This window comes from Vitis riparia, chromosome 14, assembly GCF_004353265.1.
Source record: "Vitis riparia cultivar Riparia Gloire de Montpellier isolate 1030 chromosome 14, EGFV_Vit.rip_1.0, whole genome shotgun sequence".
NCBI lineage: Eukaryota > Viridiplantae > Streptophyta > Magnoliopsida > Vitales > Vitaceae > Vitis > Vitis riparia.
In genome coordinates this window covers 29,232,597-29,243,912 of record NC_048444.1, presented here as the reverse complement: position 1 = coordinate 29,243,912, position 11,316 = coordinate 29,232,597, and the positions used below count along the sequence as shown (strand labels likewise).

Here is an 11,316-nt window from a genome sequence, read left to right as displayed (position 1 = left end):
ATTCGCTATATAAATTAACGCACCAATGACACCAATGGCTACGAGATAAGGTATTTTTAAACTAAGTAGTTTTTAGCTATAGCTTCTCCTAATATTTGATGTAAAAGTCTTAAAAGAAAAACTCGAAATATTTTTGAAACTGTTGGTTAGAGTTTTATGTTGATAGTATGTTGTATAATAAAAGGATCGGAAGAAGGAAGAAATTTGTATGTTTAAAAAAAAAAAGATTGAATATCATTTCATTAGTTCATCATTTATAGAAAGTCATAAAAAGATTTATAAGAAAGTGTCATGGTAGTATTTACATCAATATGAATTATTATGAGAAATTCACATAAACATAATTATTTAAAAGTTACCATATTTCATAACAAATATCAATTTTCTTCTATTACTTTTTATGTAGAATTTATTACTAGCTTCTATTTGTAAATTTTAAAGGAGAAAAAAATGCACGGAATGGAAAATAACTTATCTTTATTCTTAATCATTATCAAGTAATTAAGATTTATATATATATATAAAGGAAGTGAATCCAGATGTTGAAGACGACCCAAGGAGTTATTCTTTCTCAGAGACACCTCATTGATGATCAAGGAAGAAAGCTTTGCAGAGCAGTGATGGCTGTCTGAATGATCTCCCTCATCTGCTCATTCCTCTCCTGCAATGGGTTCGACCGCTGGGGTGGCCTGGTGAAGATAAAATCGCAGTCCTTGATGGGTTGCACTGCCTTCTTCTCACTCTCCTCCGCACCAGCGAAATCCGCTTTACCAAACTGCTTCTCCGCCGCCGTGAAGGAGTCTTTCACCACACCGTAAGCGTTCGAGCATATCGTCAGATAGAATTTCAGCGCCTTGTCAGTCGCGTGTCGCCTCAGCTCCTCCGCGTACCCCTTCGTGTTGGTGGCGTAGTCCAGAGCCACCGAGATGGATAACTTAGCCAGGTCGCCGATGTCGGCTGGGAGGTTGGCCTTCATGGTGGCGTTGCAGAACTGAAAATTATCCACTCGGTGGCAGATGTCTTGGATCAGTCGCTCGGTTTCTGGGTGGGCGCTGAAGCCCGGGAGGAAGAACGAGAAGGAAAGGAGAAGGACCGCCATTGAAGGAACAAGGAAAGGGAAGATCATTTTCATGGTTGCAGATGAATGGAGGAGATGGTAAAAGGCTTGATATATATATATATATATATATATGAGGAAAATTAATTGGTTTTGTTCTATCATACGATAAAGAATTAATTGCTATATATTCCTGCAAATTAATATTTAAGGGAAAATGTAACCGTATTAAATATAAATTTTGTAATAATTAAGGTGGTGTTTTTTCTTTTTTCTTTTTTCTTTTTTCTTTTTTCTTTTTTCCTTTTAATTTTTTTTCCAAATAAAAGTGACCTATTAACAGCAACCAACATAATTAAAATAAACTTATTATCAATAAATTAACTTTAATTATATTTGTTGATACTAATAAATCATTTCTATCTGAATAAAAAATGTTCAAATATTTTGATTTTTTTATTTAGCCAAATAACAAACACTACCTATATATATATTACAATATCAATTCTATTCTTTTTCTTCTTTTTTTATGTATGATAAAATTTGAATCATCCAATTAGTATATACCCTGCATCATATACAAACCTTTTATTGATGATAAATGTTTTTTTGTTCATATTCATTTTTGTTGGTGATATGTCTTTTTTATTTATTTTTTTAAGTAAAAAATGAATTGAACTAACCTAATGGGTTTATAGGTGATAAAAACCGAATCGATCATATTTATAGTCAAAAATCAAACCGAACCAATGTTTTTTAAGGTAGTTTTGGTTTAGTTTTTGTGAATTGGTTTTGAGTAAACTAAATGATCTTTTTCAATTCTCAACCCAATTATAGATTTGTATTTTCTATGGATTAGAAGACAAAGAAATCAAAAACCAATCTGATAAGGTCAATTTTTAAAATCTCAAACCAAATCAAACTTTATGATTATTAAAAATTAAACCAATATGATCAATTTTGATTGATTTAAATTAATTTGTTGGTGTTCCCTACTTATTGTTTGATTTTTTTAAAAAAATAAATTTAACCACTAGGCATGAATAGTGGGAAGAAAATGATCTTGCTATAATAATGAACATAGAGCAAAATAAAATTTATTTATCAAATTTTCTTACATTTGAAATTGAAAAATTAACATAAGAAGCACTTTTGTACTTATTAATAATAATTAATAATTATAATTATTTATTTTTGCTATACAAAATTTTTATCATTCAAAATATATTCATGTATCATCTTTACCTTAGAAGAGGGAGGAATTCGGCAAAGTAAATCTTAATAAAGATCAAAGAGGAATAATTTACCTCAAAGGGAAAAATACGGTATAAATGAAAAGTTAAAGAGTTAATGTTTTTAAAAAGCACTTTTGATATAAAAAGTATTTTTTTTAAAAAAAAAAAGGTAATTGATAAAATTTAGAAAACAATTTTTAAAAAATTGAAAAATTACTTATAGTACTTCTTGAAAAAAATACTTAATAAATGATTTTTCTAAAAATATAATCAGAAAAAAAAAACACTTTCATTAAAAATAATTTTGATAAAGAGTCTTTTAAAAGAATTGCTTATTAGACTATAATAAAAGTGTTTTTCACAATGTTTTTATTCAAATCACTTGTACTAAAAGTGTAGCGTGTTTTGGAAAATCACCTAACAAGTGTGTTTTATGAAGCATTATAAATAATTTTTTACCTTTTTTTAAAGTGTTTTCTGAATATTTTTCTTCAAAAATGCTTTTTATACAATTACTTTCCAAAAGCACCGGGCAAGCGGACTCTGATAAAAGGCCCAGTTAGGGTGGGTTTTTTGTCTTTGGCTACAGTAGCAATTTGGACAGCCCAATTCGGTAAGGCCAGTAGAATTTGGGCCTGCCCACACATCTAGACCCATTTTCTTGAACCGAGATAAACCATTGTACATATTACGGTTTGTTTCTCTTCTTCATTTCTGGGAATTTCCGGAAAACAAATTCCGATGGCCGCGATCTACAGTCTCTACATTATCAACAAATCCGGGGGCTTAATCTTCTACAAGGTGAGAATCTCCTTTCCATTTCTACGGAAATCATTTTCCGCCAAAATTTTGATCGAGAAAATGAAAAGGGGGAAAAGATTCTTTTTTTTTTTTTGGAAACTATTCAGAGTAAATCGATAGTCCCTGGGAGATTTTTGCTTATGAAAATACGCCTTCACATCTGGAGTTCAATTTGGAAAAAAAAATTTGGAGGCTGTTTTTCTAGGTAAACTAACGGGGTCTGACCTTGTGTATGGGGATTTTAGGATTATGGATCGGCGGGACGGATGGACACGAATGATAGCTTGCGATTAGCGAGTTTGTGGCATTCGATGCATGCGATTTCTCAGCAGTTATCTCCAACTTTGGGTTGCTCGGGGATCGAGCTCCTTGAAGCTGATACATTCGACCTCCATTGCTTCCAATCGCTCACTGGTATATCACGATTTTATCCTAAATTGATGAGAATAAAAGAAAACTGAAATTGAAGGTTTTTTTTTTGGTTTTCTGTTTGGATCCAGAGATAAAGTAGAGACCTGAAGGAAAGAGAATTAATAGCTCAACTAAGCTAGAGGAAATGATTGTGTAATAAGGTTTAATTCGATGGAGTTTTCATTCCTTTTTTTTTTCTTAGTGAGAAACAGTTTCTGAATAGTGTCGATCTAATCTTAGGGATTGTTGTTTCTCAGTGACCGAGTGGAATCAGATGATAAGAGCTTAATTCCTTTGATTAAATTATGCTTTTCATTTTCCATTAATTAGATATTAATGGAGAGAATTCTTTTGTTAGTTGTAGTTTGGTTGGAGAGAATGCTGAGTGTTAGTTTCCTCAGGTGATAAATAGTGAAAGTTTGAAGTTCAAAATTTTAATTTCTGACTGACCAAAATAAATGTTGGTTGACTCTGTTGTGTTTTTGGCTTCAGTTGGTAGTGTGGATAGATTGTTTTTGGTTTCTGGATAGCAGTACTTGTATTTAGATGGAAATTAGATCAATGTTCTTAAATTCAAAATCCAACTCGATAGTTTGATTGGATGTAATGTCTTACAGTCTCTTACCTTCAAATTGATTTCTACATAATTTTCTAAATAGGCACCTGAGATAAATAGACCAAGTACACAGTAGACACACAAAGTGTGCTAAGGGCAAGAAAAGAGGGAGACCACAAGCTAATTGACTTCCTAATCCCTTCCTAGAAAGCTAATAAAATCAAGTGGAGGTCTAGATTCAAAGCCCAAAGAGGTGATAACCCGAAAAGAAATCATTCATTGAAAACCTATGGGTTCTTGTTAAGAAACCTTGTGTGCATTGGCTGAAGTCTTTTCTTTTTTGATAGGTAAATAAGAGCTTGTATTAGAAGTGCCTAGAAGCGGTGAAAACAATACACATGAAGTATACAAACAGGTTGCCCAAGAAACTAGGCGGATTGGCTAAAGTCTTTGTTTTTGTGCAACTTATTATCTTGGGCTAACTTGTTTATAGAACATCCATCTATGTCCTTAGTTGATTTCATTGATTGGTTGGGGTCGGATTGAGGGAGGGAGTATTTTTGTTTTCCCTATCCTTTTTAGCGCTTTTTGGCGGCTGTTTGTATACACCGTGTGTACTTTGGTGCGCCTCTTTTGGTGTTTTAATATAATTTGCATTTACCTATCAAAAAAGAAAAAAAAAGAAACCTTGTGTAGATTGGAGCGGGAGGTATTTTCATAGACCATGAAAGAAGGTGGTCTATCCTTTTTTATTAGAAGGGAGTTGTTTGAGTGTGCTTGAGGGTCTGAGGAAAGGGTTCCACGTGCTTGCAAAGGATTGCAGAGGTGGTAGAATGGGCAAAGGAAGAAAGAAAAGAGCAAGAAGATTTGGATGAAGAAAATTAGGCAAGCCTTGGGCGGACCATGAGATTTGGGAATTAGTAGGTTGGTTTAGTACAAGGATAACTATAAAATTATAAACCCCCAAGAATTGTGCAAGTTGGATGGTTTATTCTTATTGTTTTATTTTTTATTAAAGTGGGATATCCCAACCTCCTGTTGGACTATTATTTGTCTGTCGATAAATTTCTTTCCATTGCCTATATCCTCTGCTGCACACCTATACACACGAAACAGCTTATCTCTAGGAGCACAAACATTAGAATATCTTGTCACTATGAGTTGTCTTTGCTTAGTAACATAGCATTTCTTGGTAGAGGAGTACAGTAGGTGACTTTTGAAGCTGAATTTCTGATTATTATAAGCATGTCTGATTCCGAAACTCTTACACCATTCTAGAGTTATGTTATAACTCCTTTAAACTATTTCATGCTTATTGAAAAATTTGCTAGATCTGTCACTAAGTTGTCTAATTGTAACCTATTAGATGACTATCATTTGTAAGTACATTTGACTAAATAGAATGCTGGAAATTTACTAGCAACCCAGATTCTGCAAGTTCAGATGTTAAAAGTTTACTTGCAAATCTCTCCCCTCCACACTCAACGACTCCAACACATGGGTCATCCCTTCTGAATTTCTTTTGTAGTTCTTTAATGTATGCTGATCTTAATGGCATTGATACTGGTGTAAATTGTGGAATTTGTCTTGGGCTATGGATTTTTACCTAGTTAGAATTTGAGTATTCAGTGGTATATCCCAAGTATGTTGTGCATGCCCACAAATATTTTAGTGTAGACCAGCTGGTTGATGTGAAGTTTGAACCACTAAAAGGCTGATATATCAATCTGTTTGGCTTTCATGTAATCATTGGTTGCTTTGCTCTCAGAATTTTCCAGGAAACTTATTTCCATATGAATATATTATCTTTTCCATTGGGTTCAAATAGTCCCCCAACAAGAACTGTCTCACTAAATTCCAGAACCATTGGTTTTCGTGCAGGGACAAAGTTCTTTGTGGTATGTGAGCCTGGAACACAGCACATGGAGGGTCTTTTGAAAGTCATCTATGAATTGTACACTGATTATGTACTAAAGAATCCCTTCTACGAAATGGAGATGCCCATACGATGTGAGCTTTTTGATATCAACCTATCCCAAGCCGTACAGAAGGATCGTGTTGCCTTGTTGGGGCGATGACCCACCCTTGTCTTACTATGTGTTATTTTTGTCTGTAAATTTTTAGAACAATCCCTTTGCCAAGTTTGTTCAAACTTGATATCTGTTAATTCTAGTTTTATGGATGATTGAAATACTACAGCTATTAACAACTTTAAGAGATATGGCTTTCTTGGGGCTTGACTTATTTCATATTCATTTATTCATTCAGCTATTACACCGTTTAGTTAACCATGTATGCTTCCAACATGTTCAGAAAAACCTTTAAAGGTGATTTTAGAAACCTTTTAGGTTGGTTTTGCTTGGATTTAATCAATTTAAAATGCATTTTGGATGAGTAAGAAATATATTCAAGTGCATGAATCAATTGAAATAGACTCGGTATCATTAAACCTTATTTTGTTATCATAAAAAAGCCCGAGCTAACAGTTTCCTTCATGTTTGTTGTATGAAAATTGAAAAGATCAAATGGAAAAGAAGCCATCATTGTAGCAGATATGTTGTTACTGCAATTTTCTAATCCCCGCCATCTCATTTCAATGAAACCCCAACAATATACTGGTTCACACTCGCTGAAGTTTCACAGGTTATGATCATATCTCGGCTGATACCATCGGTTGGTGAGTCTATAGGGAGCCCATTCGCGCAGTTGTAGGCCAGCGTCTGCGATTCCCCCGGCTGGGTAATGCTCTTATACTCTTTCTTCTCCGACAACTGGTAGGCCACTTTCAGCATTTCCATTATTGAATTATAAAGACTCACACAATTTCTGAAAGACTCCTTCAATGTAGTATCGGTGGAATTGTCCATGAACTTTGTGAAAGTGTCGTAGTTGCTACTTCCTTGTTTCATCGTTAGATTGATTGATATCAGAGAAAGCCCATGCAGATCAGCTGAGGTAGTGCCCGGATCGCTTTCCAGAATGCCCTCACAGATTTCCTGGTTCTGGGTTTGGGAGCAGATGCTGGCCAAGGTCTCTTGGGTGACCCCAGAAGTGGGAGAGGTGAAGAGAGAAAATACCATGAGAAGAGCAGCAAACATGAAGGTAAGAGATGACTCCATTACCATTTTTCCTATTTGGGTTGTGAGAAAGTTCGCCATGGATCCCTATGTTCAAATAGGAAATTTCTTGGCCAAATCTGGTTAAGGAAAAATGAGAAAAAAAATCCCGAGAGCAATTTGAGGATTGTTTCACGGATGTTTTGGTTAAAAATGTGGATTTAAATTTGGAAACTTAAAACGAAAATGGAGAGAAACTCAAAATTTTTGGAAGGAAATTGGGAAGAATGGTCAATAATTTGAGAAGATTCTTTTTTGAAGATTCATCTGCAAGTTGATGGAAACCCAAGTGCAAAGAAAAGTAAAAACAAATCTGAAAACACAGTTTTATTATCAGTTTGTGGGGTTCAGCCATTGGAATCAACCAAACAAACCCTTCTTTTATAGGTGAGGAAATCAACCAAACAAACCCTCCACAGAGCAAAAGACTCGTTCATTCAAACAAGAGTCTTCATGCATGCTGAGTAGTTACAATTTAGAAATTTCATCCATACTGAAGTTTTAATCCGTTATTAAATTTTGAAACAGTTTTTCAAAATTTGTTTTAATTGGTCATTGAATTTTAAAACTGTCATTTGACTTTAATATATAATTTCACCAGTCTATTGACCTTTAATTTGAATAATCTGTGTAATTTGCAGTTTCTAAATCAAGAAATTTTACTTCAAAAATCTACTTCTGGGGAGCCCCAACTAATATCAGAAAAGGGTATCGACATTTCACTAATATTTGATCATCGATTTTTAAAAGAGTTCATTTGATAATGATTTTACTAATATTTGATCACCGATTTTTATAAGAGTTCATTTGATAATGATTTTAGGAGGCCTTTCTAACTTTTCTAATAATGAAAATTTTTATCTTGAAACAATTCATAAAATCATTGTCAAACAAGTTCTAAAAGTCATAGAATTTTGAATATGGTATAAAAAGAAATTTAAATAATTTTTTGTTCCTAAAAAGCTCTAAGAAATCAAGATATGAACTCATCTCCACCTTCTCCTAGGGTGAAAAATGCAAAGATCTTGAACACACATGATAGAAAGAACTATATATCAGAATTGGGTATTATTCTTACAGGCCAAAATACTCATTCCAGTCAATAAAACCATAACCCATACATCAATTTGTGTAGGGTGGATAGTGGGCAGTAGTTTTCTTATTGTCTCAAGACACTGTTTGAACTTAAGAAAAAATTCTCTTCACCAGCAATGGTGGAGTGCAGTCTTCCAGCAGCCCATCCGTTGTTCAATGCACGAACAGCAGCACGAGCAGGGTCCCCAGCCACTCGGCTGCCCTCAACTTGGCTTTCAAATTCTGGAAGGCCAACTGCCTTTCGTTCTTTCCTTCTTTTCCTCCCCTCATCTCTTTCCTTCCTTAACCAACTCTCCACTGTTCTCTGCAAAATCCACACATCTATGGTAATAGAAAGTTGCTAGCAGTAGATATAACAAACAATTTTGAATCAAGAATTCAATGGAGGGAGGAGGATTGAAACATCTAGATCAAAAAGGGTGGGATAACTAACCATTAGTGACAAATTGCTCATCTCCCTGACCTTTTCCATTGGCATTGCTAATTGTAATTTCCCATGAGCCACATACACCTGAAAACACCAAACCGCTTTCACAGAGCTGAAACCAAATCTAGATAGGAAACACGGAGGAAGAAAGGGAGCAAGACATACAAGATGGGATGGCCAATTCTCCAGACCATCAAATATATGCGTCGCATAGATGATTGTAGCACCTCGCTCTTCACATTCCTTTCTGAGGAACTTCAGAAGGTCGGCCCTGGCCAGTACATCAAGATCAACTGTTATCTCGTCTAGAAGAAGAACCTATATAAACAAGAGAACCAATTTCAAGTTATTGAAATCTCAAGAATTTCCAATGGAAGTGTAGAGGTGAATGCATGCTTTCAAAAGGTCCAATTCTTTAAGAGGTAGAAGCTTGATGTTACTTTGAATGGCTTGAGGAGACCCATACAGATTTGCACCCGTCTTCTCTGACCATCAGACACCTTGTGAAGTCTCCATGATAGATCAATATCTAAAACCTACAACCCCACAAGAAAAATTTTTCATTCTGAACTCAGTTCTTGTGATTTAACTTCACTGGAATTTTGTTTCAATACATGGGTACAAGCAAACAAGCAAGTTGAGCCTATAGAAATCACACAACATTACAAGATTGAAGTTTTGGTGTTTCTGATTCACATCTTACCTTGATTAGTTCAGCTCTTCTTTGAGGATCAATACCTGATACTCCAAATATCATTTTCTCAGCTGAAACATCCATTTGAATCGGAACCTCAAAACCAGCAAAGGCAACGTCTCGCCTCCACTGCAGAAGAAAATCCTTCCTTAAGAAAAAACTGCTTGTTCATTATTGAAAATGTGTCACGAGTGATGAAGGATGACCTAAAAGCGAAAAATTTTGAGGAGATAGGATTGATTTATGTGTTCCATTTAGCTTGTATGCATAAATTAGCTGAGCAATCTTAAATCTCAGTGATGAGCAACCTCATTTATCAACATGGGCACACTGCATTTTTCGATTTTACTTTCCTTCAGTTCAAAAGAACCAATTATTAACCCTACAAGCCACTGAAGATCTGTTACAAGTTTTGGACATTTTTTTCAATAGAAACTATTTGCAAACTACATTTTCCTCTCTAAAATGGTGCCCTAAGATTCAGCAATGTCAAATTCAAGATGGATTGTAAAAAAAGCCACTGAAGATCTGTTACAAGTTTTGGACATCTTTTTCAATAGAAACTATTTGCAAACTACATTTTCCTCTCTAAAATGGTGCCCTAAGATTCAGCAATGTCAAATTCAAGATGGATTGTTAAAATAAAAATAAAAAACCAAAAAAATAAAAAATAAGAATAAACCTCTCCTCCAAGATAGCAGAGGTCACCAGAAGATGTCAAGGCAGTGTCATGAAAAGCCGATCTTCCAAGTACTCGAACCATGTGAGGTTCTACCATGTGCTTCCCACCCAAGATTTTCAGAATTGTAGTTTTCCCTATAAACACACAAACCCATTAGAAGTTCAGATTTTCCATTCAAAATACCTTGTGTGTTGAAAACAGAAAATGCCTGAAAAAGAGAAGCAATCAAACCAATTTGTCCCTATTTGAGAGAAACCAATGACAATCATGATTTTCCCTATAAAACTCCATGTGTTAGGTCACTGGGAAACGCAGGAAATAAAGGTAATTAAATCTACCCGCCTCCATTTTCTCAGTGAAACCAATAAGAGTCAGTAGTGTGCTTTCCCTAGCAAGATTTTCAGAATTGTAGTTTTCTCTACAAACAAACAAACCCATTAAAAGTTGAGAGTTTCCCTACTAACTATCTAGTGTTTGATTACTGAAAATGCATGAAAAGAGAAGCAATAAAAATTGTTATTTTCCCTAGAAAATTCCATTTGTTGGATCACTGAGAAATGCAGGGGAAAAGGTAATTAAATCTACTCGCCACCGTTTTCTCCGTGAAACCAATACCAATAAGTCATTTTTCCTACAAATTTCCATGTGTTTTGGCTACTGGGAAATGCAGGAAAAGAAAAGCAATCAAATGATTCAAATCTACTAGTCTTTCTCAAGCGCCCATTTTCCAAAGGAACCGCACTTTTCCTTTGAAAATTCTACCCATATGCCTAATGAGAAAATCAACGAAATCCACTTGGGCCCATTCCCTCATAGAAACCCACAAAACTGATGACGCTCCCTAGAAACAACCAAACCCACCAGAAATACGATTTCCCCCACAGTTGGTAGCTGGGAAACGCAAGAAAATAAAAACAAAATCAACATTCGGACTCATCCCTTTCTGGGTTCATTCAAAAAGCAGCGTTTGGAAGGACGGGCCAAGAAGTGAACCTGCGCCATTGGATCCGACGAGGAGGCAGCGGTCGCCGGAGTTGAGAGCGAGAGAGAAGTGGTCGATCAGAGGCGTAGATCCGGGAGGAGGTTGGCCGTCGATTCCTGGGTAGGTGAATCTCAGATTGTTGATCTCCACCGTTTGCTTCGAGATGTCCTTCACTGCCATTGTTGTCAATACAGGAGGAGGAGAAGAATTTATATATAGATTTAGAGAGGGAGAGACGTGGCATGTTGTCAGACGCTAGA

At 35.3% G+C, this 11,316-nt stretch overlaps 4 protein-coding genes across 5 annotated transcripts; 1 reads left to right on the top strand and 3 right to left on the bottom strand.

Annotated features, from left to right (window-relative positions):
* Positions 1–592: 592 nt before the first annotated feature.
* Positions 593–1,099, bottom strand: LOC117930647. The gene has a single exon (XM_034851279.1). It carries the CDS (start codon positions 1,097–1,099, stop codon positions 593–595), a length of 507 nt encoding a protein of 168 aa, XP_034707170.1.
* A 1,892-nt stretch (positions 1,100–2,991) lies between these two features.
* LOC117931272 (trafficking protein particle complex subunit 4-like) lies at positions 2,992–6,309 on the top strand. Its single transcript, XM_034852214.1, has 3 exons — positions 2,992–3,093; positions 3,339–3,507; positions 5,942–6,309. The coding sequence occupies exons 1-3, from the start codon at positions 3,034–3,036 to the stop codon at positions 6,136–6,138; spliced, it is 426 nt and encodes a 141-aa protein (XP_034708105.1). The 5' UTR covers positions 2,992–3,033; the 3' UTR covers positions 6,139–6,309.
* A 339-nt stretch (positions 6,310–6,648) lies between these two features.
* Positions 6,649–7,185, bottom strand: LOC117930646. The gene has a single exon (XM_034851278.1). The coding sequence runs from the start codon at positions 7,183–7,185 to the stop codon at positions 6,649–6,651; it is 537 nt and encodes a 178-aa protein (XP_034707169.1).
* Positions 7,186–8,201: 1,016 nt separating this feature from the next.
* Positions 8,202–11,251, bottom strand: LOC117931262 (ABC transporter I family member 20-like). 2 transcript variants are annotated; one of them, XM_034852201.1, is made up of 7 exons: positions 11,068–11,251; positions 10,075–10,208; positions 9,402–9,521; positions 9,139–9,234; positions 8,864–9,016; positions 8,705–8,782; positions 8,202–8,575 (listed from the first exon to the last, which is right to left on the bottom strand). In XM_034852201.1, the coding sequence occupies exons 1-7, from the start codon at positions 11,234–11,236 to the stop codon at positions 8,336–8,338; spliced, it is 990 nt and encodes a 329-aa protein (XP_034708092.1). In that variant the 5' UTR covers positions 11,237–11,251; the 3' UTR covers positions 8,202–8,335. The 2 variants fall into 2 exon arrangements, with proteins under 2 accessions (XP_034708092.1, XP_034708093.1); XM_034852202.1 differs by lacking the exon at positions 9,139–9,234.
* Positions 11,252–11,316: the final 65 nt, after the last annotated feature.

Coding starts and splice junctions, on each gene's coding strand:
- LOC117931262 (XM_034852201.1), bottom strand. CDS start 11,236: ATGGCAGTGAAGGACATCTCGAAGCAAACGGTGGAGATCAACAATCTG. Junction 9,235..9,401: donor GAAGAGCTGAACTAATCAAG/GTAAGATGTGAA, acceptor GTGGGGTTGTAG/GTTTTAGATATTGATCTATC. Junction 8,783..8,863: donor AGAATTGGCCATCCCATCTT/GTATGTCTTGCT, acceptor TGGTGTTTTCAG/GTGTATGTGGCTCATGGGAA.
- LOC117931272 (XM_034852214.1), top strand. CDS start 3,034: ATGGCCGCGATCTACAGTCTCTACATTATCAACAAATCCGGGGGCTTA. Junction 3,094..3,338: donor GGGGCTTAATCTTCTACAAG/GTGAGAATCTCC, acceptor TGGGGATTTTAG/GATTATGGATCGGCGGGACG. Junction 3,508..5,941: donor TTGCTTCCAATCGCTCACTG/GTATATCACGAT, acceptor GTTTTCGTGCAG/GGACAAAGTTCTTTGTGGTA.
- LOC117930646 (XM_034851278.1), bottom strand. CDS start 7,185: ATGGTAATGGAGTCATCTCTTACCTTCATGTTTGCTGCTCTTCTCATG.
- LOC117930647 (XM_034851279.1), bottom strand. CDS start 1,099: ATGGCGGTCCTTCTCCTTTCCTTCTCGTTCTTCCTCCCGGGCTTCAGC.